Below are 25,397 nucleotides of genomic sequence, written 5' to 3'. Positions count from 1 at the left end.
AGGTTTTCTGAATTGCAAAGATGACAGACCAATAGCAATGCATCATTGGTCACCCAACAAATAGTGTAGCATCCACTGATGAATCATCAATTAATCACCATGAGGGACACAGTTGATCAGGACACACTGACCATCATCACGAGTCCATGAAACATGATTGCAGACACAATTGACTGCGATTACAAGGCGACAGAACTGGATCAGCAGGCACATCTTCCATGGTGGTTTGCAATCAGGTTTGTTTGCATATGCAGAGATAATACTGATCCTGTCCTACGCAGTTGAAGCTACAAGCGTTCCTTGTCACAACACTCTTGTTCTCAGCGCATAATCTCTGATTGCAGAGAGAGCCGAGTAGATTGCCCGATGACGAATACATAGAGCCCATGGACCAAAGCAAGAGGAGACCATGACGGCCTACACAGCCAGGGCTAGCACCAGAGAGCAATCCTATAACCAGTAGCCTGTTCTCGCACTTTCCACGTTCTTTCAACCACCTTCTCATAAGCTTCACATTTCTCCTGTGTTTTGTCCAACTCAGTCTGAACTTCGACAGACATGCTCTGTACTTTCCCAAGTTCTGTAGTTACCTCACCCAACCTGTCCTCTAATTCACTGATTTCTTCTGTCATGGAATCTTCTTTCCTTTGAAACTTTTCAACCTCCAATATACAACGATCTTTATCAGAGAGGGCAGCAGCTACTCGAGTTTGGAAAAACTTCACCTCCTTTTCTAAATTGTTTTTCTTTTCTTTTTCTGATTTAAGCAGTTCAACAAACTTACTCTTGATGTCATAAACTTCTGATAGCTCTTCTTGCAATTTTGCATTTTCCTTTTTGTCAGAATTCAGTTTCTGTTGGCATGCTTCAAGCTTATGCTCCAAAGTTGTAGACCAAGTCTTCTTTTGCTTGCTTTAATTGAAGTTGAAGATCTCTATTCATCTCTCCAAAACTCCGCAAATGCTCTGAATCATGTAAGAGAACACCAGCCCTATTGTCGAAGGATTTCAATTGCATAGAAACCAGTGGCCTGTAAGGGAACAGAAGGCCCCCTTCCGATCGACGACATCCTTCTTCCGTTTCAAGTAGCTCCTCTTTCGCCTTTCTCCCCGAACAAGTATCTGATTGATTTTGTATCTGAAGGCTTATTCAAAACTGAATATGAATTCCCATGGATTCATCAAGCTCTTCTCTTGATTCATGCATGTCGCCTCTCTGTGGAAAATCTCTGATCCAGAGGCTAATCAGAGCTTAATATTGCCATGGATAGACCAAGCTCTCCTCTCTGCGCCTACTCTGTGACTGTTTTTTTTTTTTTCCAAATATTGCCCGTCTTTTTTTTTCTTTTCCTCCACGCTCACAAGTCCCTCAAAAAATCTCACATTTAAAAATAGCCATGCATTTCAAAATAGCCTTCCCAACAATAACGTGCATCAAATGACAAAAAGGTATAGCACCACTTGTAAACATGGGTCTGCCCAAATATACGGTCATGTTCCATAAAGAGCATCTCTCTAGCACCTCCAAAAATCAGAACACAGCTACAACCATCTTTTAATAAATCACAAAGAACCTTTCTTGAAGCAGAAACTAGTCCCAACCAAGTCCATTTGTATCAAAAACTGCACTACTTGCCAGACCCTTAACATTTCAACTGCAAAAATCTCCATTGCAAAATCCAAGGTAAATGATAATTGATCTTCAAATACTTCTGAAACTGATCCAAACTTCCCAAACATTTCCATTACTATGCTTCCGAACTTCTCTCCACTATACTCGCATGCAGAAAATAAATGTAAACACAACGACTAAGTATGTACAAAGTAACAACTGTCACACACACAATATTTTGGTGAATTCCACACCTCGAATGCGCAGCAATACGACATCCACCCCCTCTAATCCTGCGCATCCTCCGGATGGGCCAACTACCCATGATCGTTATCATCAAGATCCACAAACAGATCAATCTCTTCATTATGCATTTTCGGTATATCAACAAGATTATCTGTCATATCATCCGTCTCTTCCATTGGAGTTTCTTCTCGTTGCTCTTCTCTTGCAAATTCTTCCAATGCATAATCTTCATCATCTCTTTTCTTGAAAATCTTGATTCTTTTTCCAGCAATAGGCACTCTAAGCACTGTCCCATCCAATTCTGTCAACTCATATGTTGCATTATCAAAGACATGTTTGACTATGTATGGCCCAAACCAACTTTTCACCATCTTCCGAAGTGCAGTATGCTGATTTTCAACGCTGCTATCAAAGACTAATACCCAATCTCCCTCTTCTATTGCTCTAGGCCGCAAGCGATGCCTGCTGTCAAAACCTGTCCTTATTTCTTAGTCTAGCAACCTTCAACTTGTCAATAGCTAGCTAAATATCCTCTGGTCTTCTCTCCAACTGCCGAATCCGAAGAGCTAAGAACTCCTCTCTCGTCAAATCCTCCTGCCAAGGTAAAACTGACCAAGTCAAAGCACAAATCTCAGTCGGCATAACCGGTTTCTAACCATACATCAACTCTGCAGGCATATATCCTGTGGTAACACTGTGACTCGTACGATCAGCCCACAAAGCAAATGGTAGAAGTCTCGGCCATTCTCCAATCTGTCCTCTGCATGCTTTGGCTAATGCTTTCACTATCGACGGATGCCCTCTTTCACTCTTTCCATTTCCCTTTGGATTGTATGATGTGGTTAGAGCCAACTTTATTCCTAGCTGAGAGAAAAACTCCCTAGCTTCATCTGCATCCAATTCACCACGATCCGCTGTGATCTTACCCACACAACCATACCTGCAGAAAATTTCTTCCAATAAGAACTTACACATTGCACTAGTGGTCTTCATTCTCAAAGATCTGCCCTCAACATGATTGGTAAGATCCTCTCTAGCCAAAACAATGTATCTCATCTGCCATAGACCCATAGGCATAGTAACCAAGTCAACTACCCACTTATAATGAATGCATAACAGATAGGTCGGATGAAGCTCATCTCGATGACGCACTACCGAATACATCTGGCAGTCTCTGCAAGTCTCAACAAAGTGAGAAACATCTCTATACATGCCTTTCCACCAATATTTCTACTTGATTTTCTCATAAGTAGCCCACACTCCTCTATGACCAGCCCAAGGACTCTCATGAAACTCCCTCATCACCTGTAACTGCGTCCCTCTATCGCAGACAACCCACGAAGGTAATCCACCTCTTTTCTTCGGATGCTTCCAAAGAAATCCGTCCTTGAGAGAATAACTATAGGATTTCCTTCTGATCTTCTTGAACTCTTCATCTGTCCATTCATCTCTTTTACTTAATGTACTAAGGTACTTGCCAATCTGCAACCAATCTCCAACATAAAGTTCTTCTATGAAAGCCACAATATCATAGACATGGCAAACATGATCAGCCATAGCGGCTGAAATTTCTGCATCATCCTCTTCTGCAAATAGTTTTTTCTCATCATCATATCTGGCTCTAGACAACATATCTGCCACTGGATTATCCTTTCCTGCTATGTGTTTAAATTCCGGATTTAATGACTTGATGTATGCAATCCATCTCAGCATAGAAATATCTGGAGTAGAGCAAGTCGTAATCATACCAATCAATGGCAAGCAATCTGTCTCTACCACAACTGAAGCTCCAATAAAGTACTCCTTGTCACATTTGAGAGCCGTAACAATCCCCAGTAACTCCCTCTTGATTTGCGGATATCTCCTTTGTCTCTCATTTAGGACTTTCGCCCCAAACCGAATAGCATACCTGTTTCCATCTGCATCATCTTGACCCATAGCCCAACCTATGCCAATTGGACTAGTGTTAACTGTCAATACAATAGGCCTTCCACAATTAGAATCCGCTTTCCTGAGAGTAGGAGCAATCTGCAATAACTTCTTCAATTTTCGCATGGCTCTACTGTGGCTCTCATCCCAATAGAATTTCTGCCCCTTTCGAAGCAGTTGATATAAACAATCTGCTATGTGTGCAAAATGGGGTATCCAAATCATATAAAACACACAAGCTCCAATGAATCTCCGTACCTCTAAAGTGGTAGAACAATACTCCGCAATTTTGCCTATAGCATCCACCTTATCAGATGAGGGTTTCCTGCCATAATATCCACACATATGTCCAACAATGACAACCTCATTCACTCCAAAAACAGAGTTTTGCCCTGAAAATGTCAAGTTCACTTCTTCTAACCTGGCCAAAATCTTCTCACAAGCTGAAATATGATCAGCCACAAAGTATCTGCATCCCTGCTTATTCTTCTCTTCTTTTGCACACCCTTTAATGGGTACGTCATCCAAGAAAGGCATAGTAAGCTGAGGTATATAATCACGAAGGACCTTATGCATGGCATTCATCATATGCGCAACAGAATTAGTAGTACCTTGAGGCAAGGTACACATCCTGACAAGCCCAATAGGAGTTCTCATGGTGGTTATGTCCCTGCTTTCCAAAGCCAGCTGAAACTGATCATATCCCGAATACAAATCACCTAAAGAATAGATGGCACGTCCAGCAAATGCTTCTGCAAACTCATCCACAACTGGACCTATACCAACATTCCTGATAGTAACTCTGTTTGCTGGCTGCATGTCCTGTATAAATCGGAGAGTACCATTCTTCTTTGGAAATGTAAACCACCTATTTAAGTATGGTGCAGATGAAGGCTCTAGGATTCCCATCCTGATTTTCTCATTCAACAAATCAATCAGCTTTGGTAGGTGTGCCTTAGGCACTGGAATAGGTCGGAGGTTCCATGGAATATGAGGAATAGTAAAAATGACCATAGGAGCAACAATATCCGGATTCACACATCCAATCTCATGCGGGAAAAAAGCAAATCCCCTTCCATGTCACTCAAGCATCTCCTAAAAGCATTGCTTCTCTGTGGGTAGCAAGAAATCACCATTTCCAATTTTCAATTCAGCAAGAGTCTCTGCAGAAAATTTATGGCTTATATGCTCCGGATTCCTCAAAATTGGCTATTTGGCAGCCCTCTCTATTTGCTGATCACTGTCAGGTGGAAGCGGTACAGCTACCAGTTTCACCTTCTTATCCACAGTTTTGTATTTTGTGTCAACCCTGGCTTCATTATGCTCTTCTGCATTACTCAAATCTTGCTGTAAATCAGCAATTCTGCACTCCAATGGCTGAATATCCTCAGCTCTCTGCTCTATGGACTGCATAGGAACAGCCCTAAACTCTGGATGCTGAAATATTTCAGCAGTAAACTCTGTTGGCTGAAAGTTTTCAGCCCTCTGTGTCTCTATAAGCTGATCATAATCAGCCGAAAACTCTGTTTGCTGATTTTCTTCAGCACTCAACACTTTTTGCTGAATCACCTCAGCCTCTGATTCAATCTGTGACACAAAATCTGCAATTTCATGAAACATGTCCAGGGATTGCACTAATACATTACTGTAACAACTCTGCATATCAGTTTTCAACATGTCTTCCATCTCTTCCATCGTATCTGCACAAATCATACTGTCATACATCCCATCTATGTGCTCATCATCCTCTAAAATTCCTGCATTTTTCAAATTTTTCTCCTTCCTGCATATGTACTGCCTGGCAACTCTAGGCAACTTAGAAGTCTTCTGATAACTCATCGAACTGTTTGCTGAAATCCCAACAAAACTGGAGGAGAAAACACTGCTGCCAGGAGGCGAGAACTCCAATCTCCTCTGCTCTGTACCACCGTCGTCTCGCGAAACGGCGGTACCTAATGAAAACCCAAATCCCTCACAGTGGGCAAAGGTGCTCTCTCAGAGTATCCCTGTTTCTAACATGGTTCACACACACAGTCATAAACTGAACTGCTCTCATGCCATCTTTACTGCGAATCCGTGCATAAGCAGATCCATCATCCATTACCTTTGTTTCCATATGCATCTCTGTGATGAATGGCTGTCCAATAATTATGGGATAAGAGCATGAATCTTGCACAAAGAAATGGAAATCCTCCTCTACATCTCCAATAGAAACCTTGACACTGGGACAGGCAGCATACAAATCACCTGCAGTGTTATTGGCGGCTCTCATACGCCACCCATGCTCTACATCCATAGGCCATCTGTTACTCTCATAAACTCCACGAATTATGAGATTAATCTCTGAACCATGATCCACCAAAGCAACATAAGGCACCTGTTTCTCTCCAATTTTTACCATCGTCTCTGTAGTTGCCCTAGCCTAATGACTCCGCGAAAAGTGACTACGCGGTATCAAGACAGGCTCATCAATTTCAGCATAATGCATAGGCTGAACCCTCTTCTCTACCTGCGGAAAAATAGAAGCATTCTCAACCATAATCTCATCCTCATCCTCATCCAACTCCCCAATCCAAACTCCCTGTGTATCAGTAGTAGGCAATGCATGTCTTTTCCTCTTCAGGACCTCCTGAAACTGATCTTGAAACTCTCTTTTCGACATGCCCAAAACCTCAGAAATAGTGAAAGTCACCTCACTGCCAAGTATCTTGTTATTAAAGATTTTCTTCATGTCCATAGATGTTTCAATATTAGACATCAATCTAAACCCTGGCTGCTTTCTCTCTCTAGGCTCTTGCCTCTTTTCTCTCGTTTGAGCATCTTCCATTTGTCGTTCTGGCCCTGCTCTCAAAGATGGTCCTGCAGTAGGTGGAGTAACAAACTCACCCCCTCTAGTCTTTTTAGCTGCACTTGGATTTTCTTCATCCCTCTTACGCTTCTCCTCAACAAGTACATCTGCTCCCTGAGACTTAGCCAAATAAGCATAAATAGAGTACCTGTCAACAGGCGAATTCCAACCTGTCTCAGATCTAATGCTAGAGCCTGCACTAGTCAAAACAATTTGCTGAATTTTTACCTTGTTTGCAGTCTCCATAGCATAAGTCCATAGTGCTGACTGATTCTCTGATCCCTTCTCAATCTGGACTCCATATGCAGAAGCATCTCCTCTAGTTGTCACACAAGAAGTACCCGCAGCCATGTCATCCACTAACTTCTTCATTCCGCCTTTCCCAAAGTTGGTAGCAAGCGGAGCTCCTGTTTCAGTCAACCAAATCTTACCATCTTGTCCCCAAAATACCAAATTCTTCCTCCTTGTTCCTAAAAAGATTCATAATCCCTGCAATGCTGATGGTCCGTACTATCGCACCAAATACATCTCCAATCTCTCCTAGGTGCACTAGGAGCACTCCTAGGTGCAGTAGGAGCACTAGAAGAAATAGTAGGCACAGTCGAAGCAAACTGCTCTTTCAATTTTCCCACCAACTCCACTTTAACTGACTCCAGTGTCAAATCCGTTATGCCTTTGATTGTGTCATCAAGAGAGGTAGGCACCAACGGAGTGGATGGTTTTGGAGCAGAAGGTGCAGGCATCGGTCGTGGAACAGGAGGAATAGGAGGAGTAGAAACAGTAGGCACTGGCATAGGCCAAGAAACTGGCTGAGGAGGAGAAGAAATAACAGGGATAGAAGTAGGCATAGGAGCAGAAGACGGTGTCGGTGTCATAGAACCATTCTGTAGGCGGGTCTTCCATATCCTCCTCTTGGTCAAAGTCGAGACTGCATCCTGGGCATCCTGTCAATCCATTTTAAGTCCCATAGGCTTTGTGCGATCCTCAAGAAGTTCTTCCAATTCTTCCTGAAGAGGAGGATCTGCAGCTTGCAAGAAAAACTCAACTTTTTCAACATCCAATGCTCTTTGTTCAATGGCATCAAGCTGACTATACCTCTCTTCAAATTCCCGAATCAACTCTGAAGCAGCTAAACCTTTGTTTGGCATGTAGACCCACTCTCGGAATGACTGCCGTGTAGCCATCCCAAAGTCCTCAAGGAAATACTCTTCTTTCAGGGCCTTCTTAAAATCTTGCCAATGTGAATTTTGAATAAAAAGATCAGTCACTTTTGCCCTCAAGGTGGGTGTGACAAGACGAAGGAAGTATTTACTCATAAGTCCAGCTGGAATTCCAAAAAACCCCATCTTGATCTCATATGTCTTCAAATATGCTGAAACATTATGACCATCAAATAGCTTCTTCTCATTCTCAACTGCTTCAATCGCCTTAGTCGCGCTGTTTGCATTCTCCTGCTCCGAATATAGTTGCCTTTGCTGAGACAACTGTTGTTGATGCAATTGCTGCTGTTGCTGCATATACAATTGTGTCTGTTGATTTTGAAGCTGCATATACATGGACATATTCTGCAAAATCTGCTTTAGATCATCTGTTGAAGTACTTGACACAATAGTCATTGATGGAGCTGAAGTAGAAGACACAGCTAGAATTGTAGAAGAGGCTGAAATAGATGCTGAAGTATCTCCCATCCTGAAATTTCTGCGACGCTTTCACATCAGGTTTACCAAAGATGTCGAAGGATTAGCCAAAGCAAAGCAAAGTCGTGTCTATAGAAGACCTTGACTAATTTCAGGATAGAAGATCAACAAATATGCGAAGAGGACGGGCATTTCCAGCATACGCATTCCAGATTATTATTCAATGCATTATCTTTGTTGGTGTCTTTTAGAGAAGAAAAGATCCCATTCTCTGTATTCAAATAGCCAGTTCTTTAACTTGACTTTGCTTAACTAGCCAATCTGAGACTGACCTTACAAGAAGCACAGAAATCGTGTCTAGTTTAACAACAACTTGAATGTGCAGAACCAGAAGCTTATTGTATTCAGTTAAAGTCCAGAAAAACCTCAACATTCCATGCTGTCCATAATCAGTAACTGCTAGTAATCGAATGGCAAACCTTGGTGAAAACCATGGAGTTTATCTACAATACACAGTCTTGTCAACCTCTGTAGGTATGGATAAAAGGCAGATGTCCCTCATCTGCTTTGCTTGCAGCAAATACCATATTTCCACATCACAACGACAGAAAACACTTCTGTTCGATGCGTATAAGTTTCTAACATCTGCTTAGCATGAATGTTCCTTTTGTCTTATCACCAGTAGAGGCCCAACAAACACCATTGAAGTTATCAAAATCAGTATTACAGCTGCTCTTGAAGGCTCCAAATGTGACCTGCACCACTCGTCTTGATAGAGAAACTGTAGATATTGGCAAATCCGATAATACATGAACTTACTGCTCCACACAGTTGAATGGATAACCAGTTTTTGAAGCACTCCTTCGCTTACAACAAGGTTTTCTGAATTGCAAAGATGACATACCAATAGCAATGCATCACTGGTCACCCAACAAATAGTGTAGCATCCACTGATGAATCATCAATTAATCACCATGAGGGACACAATTGATCAGGACACACTGACCAACATCACGAGTCCATGAAACATGATTGCAGACACAATTGACTGCGATTACGAGGCAACAGAACTGGATCAGCAGGCACATCTTCCATGGTGGTTTGCAATTAGGTTTGTTTGCATATGCAAAGATAATAATGATCCTGTCCTACGCAATTGAAGCTACAGCTGTTCCTTGTCACAACACTCTTGTTCTCAGTGCATAATCTCTGATTGCAGAGAGAGCTGAGTAGATTTCCCGATGACGAATACATAGAGCCCATGGACCAAAGCAAGAGGAGACCATGACGGCCTACACAGCCAGGGCTAGCACCAGAGAGCAATCCTATAACCAGTAGCATGTTCTCGCACTTTCCACATTCTTTCAACCACCTTCTCATAAGCTTCACATTTCTCCTGTGTTTTGTCCAACTCAGTCTGAACTTTGGCAAACATGCTCTGTACTTTCCCAATTTCTGTAGTTACCTCACCCAACTTGTCCACTAATTCACTGATTTCTTCTGTCATGGCATCTTCTTTCCTTTGAAACTTTTCAACCTCCAATATACAACGATCTTTATGAGAGAGGGCAGCAGCTACTCGAGTTTGGAAAAACTTCACCTCCTTTTCTAAACTGTTTTTCTTTTCTTTTTCTGATTTAAGCAGTTCAGCAAACTTACTCTTGATGTTATAAACTTCTGATAGCTCTTCTTGCAATTTTGCATTTTCCTTTTTGTCAGAATTCAGTTTCTGTTGGCATGCTTCAAGTTCATGCTCCAAAGTTGTAGACCAAGTCTTCTTTTGCTTGCTTTAATTGAAGTTGAAGATCTCTATTCATCTCTCCAAAACTCCACAAATGCTCTGAATCATGTAAGAGAACACCAGCCCTATTGTCGAAGGATTTCAGTTGCCCAGAAACCAGTGGCCTATAAGGGAACAGAAGGCCCCCTTCCGATCGACGACATCCTTCTTCCATTTCAAGTAGCTCCTCTTTCGCCTTTCTCCCCGAACAAGTATCTGATTGATTTTGTATCTGAAGGCTTATTCAAAACTGAATATGAATTCCCATGGATTCATCAAGCTCTTCTCTTGATTCATGCATGTCGCCTCTCTCTGGCAAATCTCTGATCCAAAGGCTAATCAGAGCTTAATATTGCCATGGATAGACCAAGCTCTCCTCTCTGCGCCTACTCTGTGACTGTTTTTTTTTTCCAAATATTGACCGTCTTTTTTTTTCTTTTCCTCCACGCTCACAAGTCCCTCCAAAAAGCTCACATTTAAGAATAGCCATGCATTTCAAAATAGCCTTCCCAACAATAACGTGCATCAAATGACAAAAAGGTATAGCACCACTTGTAAACATGGGTCTGCCCAAATATACGGTCATGTTCCATAAAGAGCATCTCTCTAGCACCTCCAAAAATCAGAACACAGCTACAACCATCTTTTAATAAATTACAAAGAACCTTTCTTGAAGCAGAAACTAGTCCCAACCAAGTCCATTTGTATCAAAAACCGCACTACTTGCCAGACCCTTAACATTTCAACTGTAGAAACCTCCATTGCAAAATCCAAGGTAAATGATAATTGATCTTCGAATACTTCTGAAACTGATCCAAACTTCCCAAACATTTCCATTACTATGCTTCCGAACTTCTCTGCACTATACTCGCATGTAGAAAATAAATGTAAACACAACGACTAAGTATGTACAAAGTAACAAATGTCACACACACAATATTTTGGTGAATTCCACACCTCGAATGCGCAGCAATACGACAGCATGGACGACAGAAGTCCAGAATGTTAAACATGAAGCAACGTGTTTGATTGGTCACATCAACGTAAATCTTAGCTCTTATAGATTCCATCAAGGGAATCTAACATTTTGAAGCGACTCTGACGAATGAGACGAGCATCTGTGCATCAGGGGCAAAGACCTAATCGAGTCTTTGTGAAATTTGCTCCCGCTTTTGCTTAAGGTCGCTGATATGCCGTAAGGCAATTTTTTGAATTTGCTTTTTAAAAAAGATACAGTGTATGCGACAATTGCATATGGAGATGCTTGCAAAACAGCCTCCATAAATGCTGTCAAAACACTAAGCTGTACCATCTGCAATAGGAAGAGTTGCTCAGAAACAGCTATTATTGTGGTAGATACTGTGTGAACAGGATTAGATTTCTCTGTAGACCTGTTTGTCCATGCAAATGCTTTGTGCGTGTGACCACAATTAGATTTCTCTGCAGACATGTTTTTCAATGCGAATGCTTTCTGACAATGACACTTAGTTGCTTGATGGGCTCAATGCTAATCAGATCTATGCTAAAACAATTGGAGATTAAAGTCCCACAGTTGGCAGGTTCTTGGTTTGCTTCTGCAAAGCTCATTATTAGCTTTAGGCAAGCAAAACTTGGCAACATTTGACTCTTTATTGTCTGCCTTATAAAGGGATTCTGTAATGCTTTCTCTCTTGTCTATCCATCATTCTTGAGTTAGTTTCATAGTATTTTGGTTTTCTTGGCGTACTCATAGATTACAGCTAAGCCAGTATGAAATGACATTGTCACAGGATCACATGTCATGATGTCGAGTGACCATAGCTGTTAGGTTTTAATTGTTTCAACTATGAACATGAGAAGGATTAGGTGTATAGTTTATCATCCACTTTCTTTGGCTCCCTTTTCATATACTCTCTTATGCTTGTACTTTACTCCTATAAGGGAAATGACCAGTAACCTTGGTTGTTGAGGTGACCTTAATATATCTAGACCTTGTTTGTCCTTGTTTGGTCTTTAGAACTCAGTATATGTCTGGTCTTTAGAACTTAGTATACATTCCATCTATGTGCGAATTGGTTTTAACACTTGGAACTTGTAAGCTTAGTTTGTTGTCTTTCAGATGCTCTCCCTGCTTTTTACTTCCTTCTCTACAAGGACCCAATTCATGAGTGCTTTGCTTTTACCATGATGCTTGTACTTTGATCAAAGATGTATACAATAGAACATCTCAACACATTTTTGATGCCCTTTTAAACATAAAGCTTACAGTTTTGGTAGAAAATGGATGTTTACATGGTGCAAACTCCATCAAGCATGTATTTTGGTTATGAAAGTGTACATTTCCACATCAACATTACTTTTGGATGTTGATATTCACATGCTTCATGACGATCATCCTCGTTTGTTATTCCATTGATGAGCGTCTATGTTCTAGCTGATGATACATTGATTCGTTTATATTCTTTCCTGTTGATGAGGGTCTATATTCCAACTGATGACACATTATTTCATTTATATTCTTTCCAGCTGATGAAAAATTGTTTTATTTATATTCCGTTCATGGGGCCCCACATCTGTTATGTTGTCTATAGAGTGGCGTCGCGAACCGTCTCTATAGACCTTGTGTTGTTCTAATGTCACTATGACGTTTTTCTTTAAGTTTTGATGTGACAGATATACTGCTTACATCCCAAGTTCAGTTGAAAGAATTTCTTGGAGATTTTATCTTTTGCAGTGATGACACTTATCCTTATTTTAGATGTTGTATATTAAGGAGTGATAAAGCTCTTTTGATGCCTCTGAATAGGCTATTGTAATTCAAGAGTGATGTTGTTGTAATTCCCGAGTGATGTAGCTCCTTTGATGCCTATGAATAGGCTCTTGTAAGTTCAACTTTGTAATTTTATATTTTGAATATTAATATAATGGTAGGCCTATATAGAGCTGTGGGTTTTTCCCTTGAGCCCCCAAGGGGTTTTTCATCCATAGTAAGGGACCTTTATTTGAGCAGGGTGTTAGCTCTATATAGTCTGTCTATATATAGCGCCCATGTTAGCTATATATAGTCTGTCTATATATAGCGCCCTAGGTCCCCTCTATATATTCCTATCATCTGTGCTCAGTTGACACACTTATGGGGTTCCACTTCTGGTGTCTCATATCTCTCTTCTCTTCTCTCTTCCTCCATTCCTCGTCTCCCTCACGTACTGTCCAACAATCCAAACCTCAAATCAATCTTGGTAAAGAATATAGCCCCCTTGCATTCATAAAGCAAACCATCAACTCTAGGTATTGGATACTTGTTCTTCGATGTGATCTTTTTTAGATCCTTGTAGTCAATACACATCTTTAAAGTTCTATCTTTCTTTTCTTCACTAAGAATACCAGAGATGCATAAGGTGAAGAATTAGACTCAATAGATCCCATGTGTGAAAGCTTCTTGATTTACTTGGCTACTTCCTCATGCTTGCATTAATTTGACAACCGGTAAGGTGGCTTATTGATTGGGTTTGAATGAGGCTCTAAATCAATAGGGTGATCCATTGCTCTCTTAGGAGATAATAAAGTAAGTACTTCAAATAAGTCCTTATGCTCCTTAAGTAGAGCTTTGAAAGCTCGATACTCTACTGAATTCTTGGACTAATCTTCTACCTCTTTATTCATGTGCAATACAAAAATATGTGAGCACTTCTTGTACTCCTTAAGTTGTTTAATAGCGATAAGCTAAAAATAAAATTTGCTTGGGATTCCCTATAGATGGATAGGCTACCCATCAATGTGGAAAACTCCATGTACAACTACAAGAAATCCATAGTAATCTTTTCTAAAGTCATCAACCAATCACAATCAAGTATAATATCAATGGGTCTCATTTCTAAAACCATTAGGTTCACTTGTACTTTATAATTTTCAGCTAACTATATGGGATCCTATGGGCACATTTGAGTGTTGATTTTCTCTTCTCCATTAGCTACTAGGTTCATCTATACTTCAAAATTTTCAGCTAACTATATGGGATCCTATGGGCACATTTGAGTGCTGATTTTCTCTTTTCCATTAGCTACTTGTACTCTTATGGGTTGTGGTAAATTAGTGGAAAAGAATTGTAACCTCTCCAGCACAATTTACTTATTCACAAATTTGTATGTACTTTCACTATCTATCAGGATAGAGACATCCTTTCCATGAATGATACTCTTTATTCGAAGTGTATTAGGGCTTCTTGAACTTGTCCAAGCATCCATGGAAATCAAACAAAGGGTACTGGCAGTAAAAGGTAAATCATTTCCACCAAGTTCAAAAGGACTATGCCCACTTGGGTCAAATGGAAATACATTTACAACCTTATAAGGTTGATTGGGATCAGTATCCCTATCCTTAAGTACGTACTATCATGTTATTATTCTTAGCCTTAGTATTCTTGAAAGTATACTTTGATGCATGATCAGTCATATACTTTTCATCACATTTGAAGCATAGATCCCTTTCCTTTCTTTTCTTAAAAAGATCCATAGGTATAAACTTGGCATTATTTGTTAAATTATTTCGAGGTCTATTGTCACCTTACCTAGGCTCCACTTTATGGTTGATTGCTATCTTTGAAGCACTTTGTTGTCTTGAGGCATTGAAAGTAGGGTATGTAGGGACTTTGGGATTACTAAATGAAGTACTGACACCTCCATAATTACCACCAAAGTTGCCCTATTTAGTAACAAACCTTTACTATTCAAAAGAAGCCTACATAGGAACATCCCTCCTATACTTATTGCGAGCACATCTCTTAGCTAGCTTAATAGCATGGAATATTATGGCGGGTCTGTAGGCCATAACAGTAGTTGCTGACAAATTAGGCTCCAAATCATAGATATACTTATGCAACTTTGCATCATCTCTCACACTCTCTACATACATGGTAAGATTCAAAAAATAATTTTATAGACTCTCTAATTGATAGGATTCTTTGGTCCAATTGATATTGTCTTCTTGCCAACATCTTTTTCTCAATGGGAGATAAAAATACATGAGCCATCTTAGCTTTGAATTACTCCCAACTATCAACATACTCATTTTTCCTATTTATGTATCTTGAGATGTACCTCTATTATGTATAAGCAAAGCTTCCAAGGTGAATAGTAGCAAAGTGAATCTTTTGGTCATCTAACCTAGGAAAAATATCAAAGTAGGACTCCAACTTGGAAGTCCACTCCTCCATATTAGCCGATGATGATGAATTGCCACTATATTTGGTTAATATAATCTTCTCACGGAGCTCCCTCTTAACAAAGCCTTGTTGTCCATTAGTTATTTGGTCTTGCATGTCCATGTACTACAATTAGGGTTTTAAGGATTAGAAGTACTCCTATGATAGTCTGTTTAAAACTTGCCTGAAGGAATAGTTGGCTATTTTCTAGTGGCTTGAGGAGGATTTGATCCGTGAATGCTCAAAATAGGCTCATCAGCTCTAAAAGAAGTCTCCCCAATCTCATAAGTGCTATGTGGTATCCCTTTCTTTCTAATAATATCTAACTAAGGATTTTTATTTGATGATTGAAATGACTATTTATCTCTAGTCTCTTTATCGGCCACCACAGTATGCCACCACAAGCATAGATATTTGAGAGCTAAGTTTGTCCAAATAATCCTTAGTAGAAAAGGGAAACTTCTCCAAAGAATCCTTAGCATATTGAGCCATATGCTCCATGACTTCTCTGGTCTACATGTTTGATTGAACCAACTATTCAACCACCTAATTCAATTTAGAAACCAATTCCATGTGTCTAATGGAACTCTCATGGTTACAAAGAGTGGCATTAAGAGTACTACAAGTGCTATATTCTTGTGAATCTTCCTCGTCTTGATGTGCCTCAAGTATTGCTACATGTGCTTCTCTATTTTTTTGCTAAACATCATCATTATGCTTGTTCTTTTCCTTATTTCAAGCCATTTTTGCTCACTAGTATGGTGTAGTCTAGTAGATCCCATGTTACAAAAATGGCTATAAATTTTGACCTCCATATCAAAATCAAAAACTTTTTAATGGAAATAGAAGCCCACAAGTAGCTCTTTAGGATGAGCTATAGATTTCAAAATCAAAATCAAAATAAAATATTTTTCAATTATTGTTTTACTATTATCTAGAAGAGTCATGTACCTTGTAAAAATATTATTTTAGTTTATCCACCTCTCCCAAGTCAAAGATAAGGTCTTCCAACCCTAAAGTACCCTAATTATAACCTCTAGGAGTTGAATACACATGTAATATCTAGTAAAGATCATGGAAATTCTTTGAATTACTCTGTATACCTGTAACCAAGTTAAGTCTTCCAAAAGTGATCCTAATTCACTGTTTGAGTGTATTACCCTATATAAAACCTATAATGCACCTAGAATGACCTATAAGACTTGTAAATGACTAAAAAATCAGGTAAAGGAAGGCCCAAATACCTTGTTTCCAATGAACGCACCTGGCCCATGCTCTAGCAACAAGTAGAATGGCTAGAATTCCTCCTGTACCAAACCCATAACAACATGTATAATCCTTGTGGCTAATCCACCAGAGTCCCAAACATGTATAATCCTTGTGGCTAATCAATGGAGTCCCAAACAATGCTATCCATCGGAGAACTTTATGTCTTCAAGAACTCCACTTTCGAATTATGGTGAGGGATATAAGGGTATGATAAGCTTCCTACACATGCTCCGAATCACCGGGAGATGGGAAAATTTCCCCCCAGGTTGGTTGGTTGCACCCCTTTGGGATATTTAATAGTGGGGGAGGGTTACCTCTCTATTGTCCCACTATCTTCCTCAACATCCACCTTTTTCCTTGGTAGGAATATTAGCATGGCAGTATCATTCTAAATAATTGATCAATGATAAAATAGATAACTGAAAATTTCTTTTAGCATTCTATGATATGCATCATTGATCAATGAAAGATTGGAATGAAGAATTATGTGTTGACTGAGAGTCTTACTAATGCAATTCAGTGACTCATTGATTGCTAGTACTTACCCTTTACAATATTTCAATCTTGGGCAAAGAAAATCAAACAATGAAATCACGATTATACATCAAGACATTGTAAATGATATCCATGATTAAATAAGATTGAAATGAATGTTGAAATTCAATATAATAGGCTCTAATTAGTGAGAAGAGTACTAATCTCTAATCTATTGATGATCAATTATGAGGACTAATTGACCAATAATCTCCCATCAACAAGTGAAAAAGCGTAAAGCAAGTGGAGAGATTTTAGAGATTAAGTAAGTAGAACACCTTGATCAAACTTAAAGAAGATAGTTGATGTAAGCTTCAGTCCAATTATTGAAAGAATCTTCCATAATCCACCATGAAACTCCAATGATCCATAAAAGCAACCCATACATGCTTGAATAAGATTGAACCTATGAAGAATCAATGTCTTGGTCTTACTTAAATACTTGAATGTTAAAACCCTAAGCTTCTTGAAGAAAAGCCACAAAATAATCCTTCAAAATGAGCTTCAAGAGGCTCCATATGCTAAAATATTTGAAATGCCTTCAATCTTGAAGTATATCTTGCTTGAAAATGATGATAGAGAAGCCTTAAACACTGGGAATAGCTAAATATTGAAGAAATTGAAGCTTCTAGATCTGTGGCTATGGCTACCCTACTTTGTATTAGGGTTTTAGAGAAGAAAGATGAAGATCACAGGCTTCTAAAGGCTCATCCCTGCTATTAAATATAATGCCAAGCAATGGTCCAAAGAGTAGGCAAGGTAGAGATGGATGATTGTTGACTATCAAGAGCTAGAGAGGATATAAATTAGCACAAAATGCGATGCAAATCTCAGGTCTACTCCTGCTAATCTCCAATGTGTCACAGCTCAAGTTTAGTAGTTGAAATGGTCACTAAGAGATGAAGATTCATTACCCAATTCTTTAGAAGGAGATAGAATTGATTACTGTGAGGAGAAGCAAATCTTTGTTGTCCACCATGATATCTTTAGCCAAAATCTTGAAAGAAAGAGGAAAGAGAAAGCTTATCTTGAAAAGTAATTGAAGTCCTAACCAAGACTAACTCTATTCACCCTATCTTTAACCATTTTATCTTCAAAATATTCTATTATTGATGCACGACCTACCATTTTTTCCAAGATGCCTCCAACTTTGCCTTCAACTACTCCAATTGACTCTAACTAGCTGTCCTTGGTCTTCTTGGTCATTGCACTTAACCATTTTCCCAACTGACACCCTATCCTTGAGTAATCAAAAAGTAATAAGACTGTGGAAGAAAATCCAAGAAAGTATTGTACCAAATGAATCAAAGACCAATGCTCTGATACCACTTGTTAAGAAGAGGGCTAAGAGTTCAGAGCTCCAAGAAGTTACTATATGTATATCCTCTACATCAAGTGCATTCAAGGCCTATTTATAAATATTCTTATCTGTGAATTTTTTCTAAATAAAACATCACCCTTTTCTACTCAATTTATAAATAATGCCTTTATATTACACTTTTTTATATGTAAAAAATATGTAAAAAATTAAAATACCTTATTTTGAACTCACGTGATGCACACATATATTCATGAGTAACCTACCTGAGGGTTTGAGAAAGAAGAGCAAAAGAGAGAGGAAAGAGGAGAAAGAAAGAGTGATGAGGAGAGAGAAAGACTAGAAAGATAGAGAAGCCATGAAAGTTATGAACAAGGAGGTGATATGGGAGACATTAATTATATTATGATCAAAGATGGCAAAAATTACATGTCTCACATCTTTTATACCTATGTCAATGTGACAAGGTATTATGAATAACTCTCTCTCACTAACACATGTATTCCTAGCTTTGTACAAGTCATCTCTTTTTAGCATATTTGGATGCCCTAACATCTAATGTGTAGTTGCATGAACTTGAATTGCCAAATAGTTTACATGTTTTGACACAAGCATAGGTTATATTCATTTTTCATGCCAAAACAGTGAAGGAAGGAAATTTCCACCTTGATAAAAGTGCTAGAAACTTCACATCTAAGTAATAGCTACTTCATCTAATTATGGTTAATTTTTGTAGAACAAAACTTCTCCTTAGGTTTGAGTAACAATGAAAATCTCTCCTTTCACCTCAAGAAATTCCCCCTCGTGATTGCATTGTCTAACATTTGGAATATCCTTTTGGATGGAATAAAACTTTGAGGAAAATGTGTTCTTGGGTCATGTAAATGCATCACGTTAATTGTGATTACTCAATTTTGGCTACATGGCCTCTACATATTTATTTTAGATTATGGAGATAATTATAAAATCCTATATTTAGTATTTTTTTCCACTTATAATATGGATAAAATCAACTAGGTTGTGTTCACATGGAAATCTATTTCAAATCACAAATATTTGTAAGAGAGAATAAGCTCTTTGGGAAAAGAAGAACTTGCAAATACAATCAAAGAAACCAACAACAACTTTTCAATGAATAATACAAATTTTCAAAAGCAACATTGTTCATGTTTTGATAAAGGTTGCAAAAATGTAGGTCCATGGTTGAACTTGGTGCATAGATTTAAGCAAGCTAATTTTGATGTGCCTTAAAAGTGCTCATTTAAGTAGGATGTTTGATTTTCTTATTGCTTTATGAGAAATAAGAAAAAATTAGTTTAAATGTTAGAATGGGATACATATGATACATGATGTGATGGATGAGTAGGAAAATACTCTCTTTTTTGGCTACCCCTTCTTGTTATTATTTTGACATACTGGACAAGCATCTTTGAAGAAAAATGAAGATCTTCTCATCCCTTCTCAACTTCTTACTCCTCTTGATTCTCAATCAAAGCTAGGTGATTGGAATTTTTAGTATTATTTACATAGTGGCCCACCCTATGTCTTTGTTGCTGGCCCACTACCAATTTACTTTAGGTATAATCTTACTATTCTTTAATAAATGTTCATGCTAATCACTCTTGGAAAATGAGTACATGTTCACATGGAGGTGAGAAATCCAAGATTGTGTTTGGAAATGTAATCTACCTTTGAAGTCAAGACTTCTCTTTTCAAGATATCTACTAGATTGTAATGCCTTATTGTGTTCTTCTTGCAAAAGGAAGCATTACTACTTCAACTTGTCAAAGATATACTCCATTTTTGGAAATTGTCATTCCATCCTTTATCTCCCACTTGTTTGAACATATTTTCTACATGCATGATAGTAAGATTCTCTTTCCTACATCCATTGGACACATCTAATTGTTTAAGATTATACCTATAGCTGTTAATGCTTTCTCTCACACTTTCACTTGGGTCAAATTTTTGGGACTTTTGGCCATTGAAGGAAAGAAATCATATATTCTTTGATGACATGGTACTTGATCCATTTTATTTTTCCAAAACATATTTCAACAATTCTTGTTACAATTGCATTACACTTCATAATTATTGATCCTCAATGCAAAGCGTTTTTTATTTTGACAACTTCATTGCTCTACATAGACATATTCATTTTGTACATTGTTTTTCCATAATGTGTTTTTTATACATATTTTCTAATGCTCACATTGTTGAGCCTTCTTGGTAACATCAACGTTATATATAATCTTAATTGAAACATTGATTTCATAAAAGAATTTGTGTGCATGTGTGCAAGTACACAACACATATAATGTAATCCTTACATATATAAAAGTCTATTCAATATGAAGGTGAATCATTTTGACTATTGTCATTGAACATCTTTGTTGTAGGTCCCATTAATATTTTTAAGAAAGCATTTGAAAATATCATTGGTGATAGATTTAACTTTTTGAGCAAAGAAACTTGCTCACTTCCATCTTTTTGGAGTCTTTCCATAGGAATCTTACAATAATATCATTGTTGCTCTACTGATGATGAATGCATAGGAAGAAGAGAAAATGAGATTGGTTCAAGCAACAGGATTGGAACTAAAGCAAATAAACAATTGGTTTATCAACCAGCGCAAGAGGAATTGGAGCACAAATCCACCAATAGAATATCACCCAAGTGCACTATTTGAATATCAACAAAGTGGTAATTACTTTCCCTTCTATTATGTAAATAGAACTAAGATAGACATTATTTGTGTTTCTATGTACATACATGTTGAAAATCTTGATTAAGGTAATGAAATATAACAATAAAATAAAATTTTCAAGAAATAATGCATAGACAATAAATGCATGTATACTAATCTAGAGACTTTAGACATTTGATGAGCATGATTATGATTAAGATGATTAATAAAGACTAGCTATCAAATAACATGCTTGCTTTATTGCAAGAAAATAAGAAAGATAAAGCACTATATATTGATCATAAAGCAAATTTCTCATGAGTAAAAATTTCTCATCAGTAGCTTGTGTTGACAACCAGGAGGAGTTGCGTAAGGATGTCAAACTTCAAACTTCACACACAAAATTGCAAACATGGAGAAGCAGCCTACTCTTTCATGAGAAGACAATTATCTTATCCAAGGATCTTACGATGATTTTCATACAATTTGCGAAATTTAGACATTTGGAATGAAAGAAGTTAATCAATGGTTTCCTTCATTGTTAAGCCCATCGAATAAAAAAATTTAGCAATATAGTATAAAATTGTAAATAAATATGGTGTTGAACAATCATTACAACTTAGATGTGTATCTCTCTTCTAATCTTAATGTAGAGGCTTATCCAATAGTATTTTGAGGAGATGTTTTAGTGAGTAATTTAGGGGGATGTATAGTATACATGTTTTCATATGAGAGACTTGTCTGCTTGAGGGTCCATTATAAAGAAATCCTATATATTATGTCTCCTCAACTAGTATTTGCATTTACATATTTTCATAATATTTTGAGTTCTCTTTCTTCATAAAATTATGCGTTCTCCCAAATTTGAATTCAATACATCTTTTGTAGTATTAAATCTATACATTTTACTATGAAAATAGAAATTAAAATATCCCTTGTGATGGACTCATTTCCTACACTTACGTGTTTTATGTTGCAACCCCAAACCTTTTGCTACATTTATTGAGACTAACTAATACATGATTAGTATAGATATAGTTTAAATGTATATAGCATAATCTATATTAAAAGAAAGAAAAACATACACATGTATACATGAAGGCTGATATTTTACAATATAATTTTTCATGAGCGAATAGGTTTTATGATTATATAGGTGGGCAAGGATTGGTAAACACAATACTACAAATGATTTTTTTCTACACAATGTTATACGTGCTAAATCATGTTGGAGGAAAGATATGCATATTGTGTTAAAGAGAATCCAATAATTTGCTTTTATAAGAAAAATAAAATATGATAGCTGAGTAATATATGACTCTTCTTAGTTGCAATCTATCATAGGATATCAATAAGATCAATAGCTACACATTGTGCATAGTTGATTGTCAAATGAATTGCCCATATCCATGGAAAGGCCTTGATCCAAATATCTAAGATTCATTTATATTTTCAACATCAAAAGAGGCATTACATCATAGTAAGGTTTCTTTACAAACGTGTATCCATGAAAATTTGATGCGTTAATATTTTTATAAATAAAGGCTTGGCAAAAAAATCTAGGTCTTGTACTTAGAAGGAAGGTCTAGGTAATTTAAGCTTCTTTATAATATTTCTGGTAGCAAGAGTGGCCTAAAATAGTGATATGCTATGTCAAAATTACTCAAGTCACTTGCTCATAGATATAACCATTTTGTCCGTGAGTCCATGGACCACCTATGTGGATGGTAGGGTTTAGTCTAAATTCCTCAAAGATGTGAATAGCTTAATAACTTTGAGATTTCCAATCTATTAGGTTCTCTTCAAGTTAGTTTGGATATAAGCAAGATGGTTGGCATTAATAAAGTAGTATATGCCATTCAATGTTCAATATCTTTCATGGTACATTGGAGATGGATTGTAAATTTGATCCAAGGTAAACATGAATCATTCTCTCCTATTAAAATCCCAAGAGTGCATAAAGGAAGTAAACATATCCCAAAATAATAGGAAGCACTACCAAGATTCATCATTTAGGAAAAATCCATTATTCATTAGTGGTAGAAATACCTCATAAGAAAGTTGTCAACTTAGCCATAACCTTGTATAACCTTTGCAAACAATTGTTCATAGCTTTATAACCACAATTCCTTTCACTTTGATGCAGCATGTAGCTTTCTATCTAGATAATCCTTGATAGCATGATTTAGTTGTCCACCAATGGATATATCTAGGCAACTTAATTTGAGACTTGTGAAAAATATCCAAACTTCATGGCCTAGGATCACCCAAGTATGCCTTCACAAGGGAAGTTTCGCCTCATTTACACAAGGCCGATTGATTTACTCTAGGGTTTCCTACCTAAGATATCTAATGTCAATTTGGGTCACTACTTATGCAAGTCATCTCGAATTGAAGTGGATTGGTGTCAAACTTTGTTCAAACTTTGTTCAAAGAGAGTGAAAAAAGACCCATCCCAATCTAACAAATGGAAACAAAGGAGCATGTATAAGTGTCTCATGGTTTGGTGCTAATTATGCATAGTTGTAAATTATGGCCACAACAATCCCTCTAGCAGCCTTCAAAGTTGCAAAGACAAAGTAACTAAAGACACCTTCCCTCAATACCATCACCCGACCACTCAAAAAACATATAAAATTGACTATCCAAAAGGCTTTACTTGAAATAATCCATCAATATAATTGAACTCTTCTAGATCATAGCATTAGCACTTATTTCAGTAGCCTATCAAGAAGTAATCAAGAGGATTGCTACTTGGAACTCATCAAAATAATAGAAAATTTGGGATCTTGTGCTATTTTACTCTACCCTGTAGGGAAAGCTCTACCTCAACCCAATAAGGATGACTTGAAAATGATAATCTAATTTAAATACTATTGTTTCCTATTAGCCATCTAGCATTGGCTTCTAGGGTGATTTCATTGCTATCATCCTTAAAGCCAAAGTAAACCATTGCCACATTTGGTCCAAAGAGAGCCCAGGAAAGCAACTATATCTATACCCTCTATATCACATGTGTTCAAGGCCTATTTATAAATATCCTTATCTATGATTTTTTCCTTAATAAAACATAACCCTTTTTTATTCAATATGTAAGTAACCCCTTTATATGGCACCTTTTGTAAATAAAAAATGTATAAAATTGATATTTTAAAAATTCATTATATTGAACCCAAGTGTACGCACATATATTTATGATTGACCTCCCCAAGAAAGAGACTAAGAAGTGAAGGTGAGTGATGTGTGTCAACCCCTCTACCCATAGGGTAAAGTTTCATGATGATATGCTAGGATAGTCAATATTAAGTCATTCCTAGACTTGCTTATTCTAAGGATTGAATTGTGATGGAAACCTCTCGATGAATCAAGACCACCTTGCCATTGGAATGACCCATCCGGAATCTAATCACCCGTTTTCCTTAAGAGTTTTCTCTAGTTTGCTAGTTAATCCTAATACAATTTAATTTGATATATAACAATTTTTTTAATTAATTATCCCTTTAAAATAATATTCATTCGTGCAAATTAGCCACAAATATATACAAATTTCAAACAATATTTTAAAAACTATTGCAACAACTATATCTATCTGCACCTTCTCCAAGGTGCAATGTTGTGCCAACATTCTATCCCTTACATTGGGACTCATATCCAAGGTACACAAATACTCTTGCATGGGCACAATCCACCAATCCACCCTTATTTAGTATCAATCCACCATTGCCTCACTAAGAACAATAGTAATGCCTTCTATAGATTGTGCTAAGTCTTTATATAGCCTTAGGCTAGTCAATCATCACACTTTCTTCACTTATTGTGTATGACCTTTACTCAATTTTCTTAATTCGTTGATTATGATGCAGCCTTTGCAGATGTGGATATTGTTTTTGGGATCATTCTACAAGCTTTGTGGATGCTGACAAAAATGCTTGTGTAATGACATAGATGATGAGTATAAGAATGATGATGTATATGATGATGGAGGGGTTGCACGCTAGTGTGACATAGATAATGTAGCTAGCAGCCAATTTAATCTCCTTTAAAAAATAAATGTTTTAAAAAGTTACAAAAAGTATCAAAACATGAACCATTCAATGTTTCTTTCCTAGTTTAAAGTCAACATCAAAGCTATAGAGTATCACATATAGCTCCATTATTTTCACATGGAGATATCAAATTAAGCAAATAAATTTTCCTCTAGAAGATGTTCTTCTCATTAACACTCAACAAAAAAATCAAAAGAACTAGACTAGGAAAGCCAACAACATTTCTTCAACTTTCTTCATTGTCATCGTAACTGTTGAGATTTAGGAATTCTTCTTTTGAGAACCTTTTCATGAATAGCTACAAGAGTCCCATG

The 25,397-nt window shown here is 37.4% G+C and overlaps 1 protein-coding gene across 1 annotated transcript in view; it reads left to right on the top strand.

The window, feature by feature from the left end:
• LOC148025201 (homeobox protein knotted-1-like 7) overlaps positions 1-24,974 on the top strand; it is a 64,451-nt gene extending 39,477 nt beyond the window's left edge. Inside the window, exons 6-7 of the mRNA XM_087693654.1 lie at positions 20,907-21,054; positions 24,901-24,974. Coding sequence (XP_087549780.1) covers positions 20,907-21,054; positions 24,901-24,974 — 222 coding nt within the window. The remainder of the gene's footprint in view (positions 1-20,906; positions 21,055-24,900) is intronic.
• The last annotated feature ends 423 nt before the right edge of the window (positions 24,975-25,397 follow it).

The sequence above is a fragment of the Lygodium microphyllum genome, chromosome 15 (genome assembly GCF_053477565.2).
Source record: "Lygodium microphyllum isolate KBCC chromosome 15, Lygodium_microphyllum_v1.1.10, whole genome shotgun sequence".
NCBI classification, from domain to species: Eukaryota; Viridiplantae; Streptophyta; class Polypodiopsida; order Schizaeales; family Lygodiaceae; genus Lygodium; species Lygodium microphyllum.
This window is presented reverse-complemented; position numbering and strand designations above follow the sequence as displayed.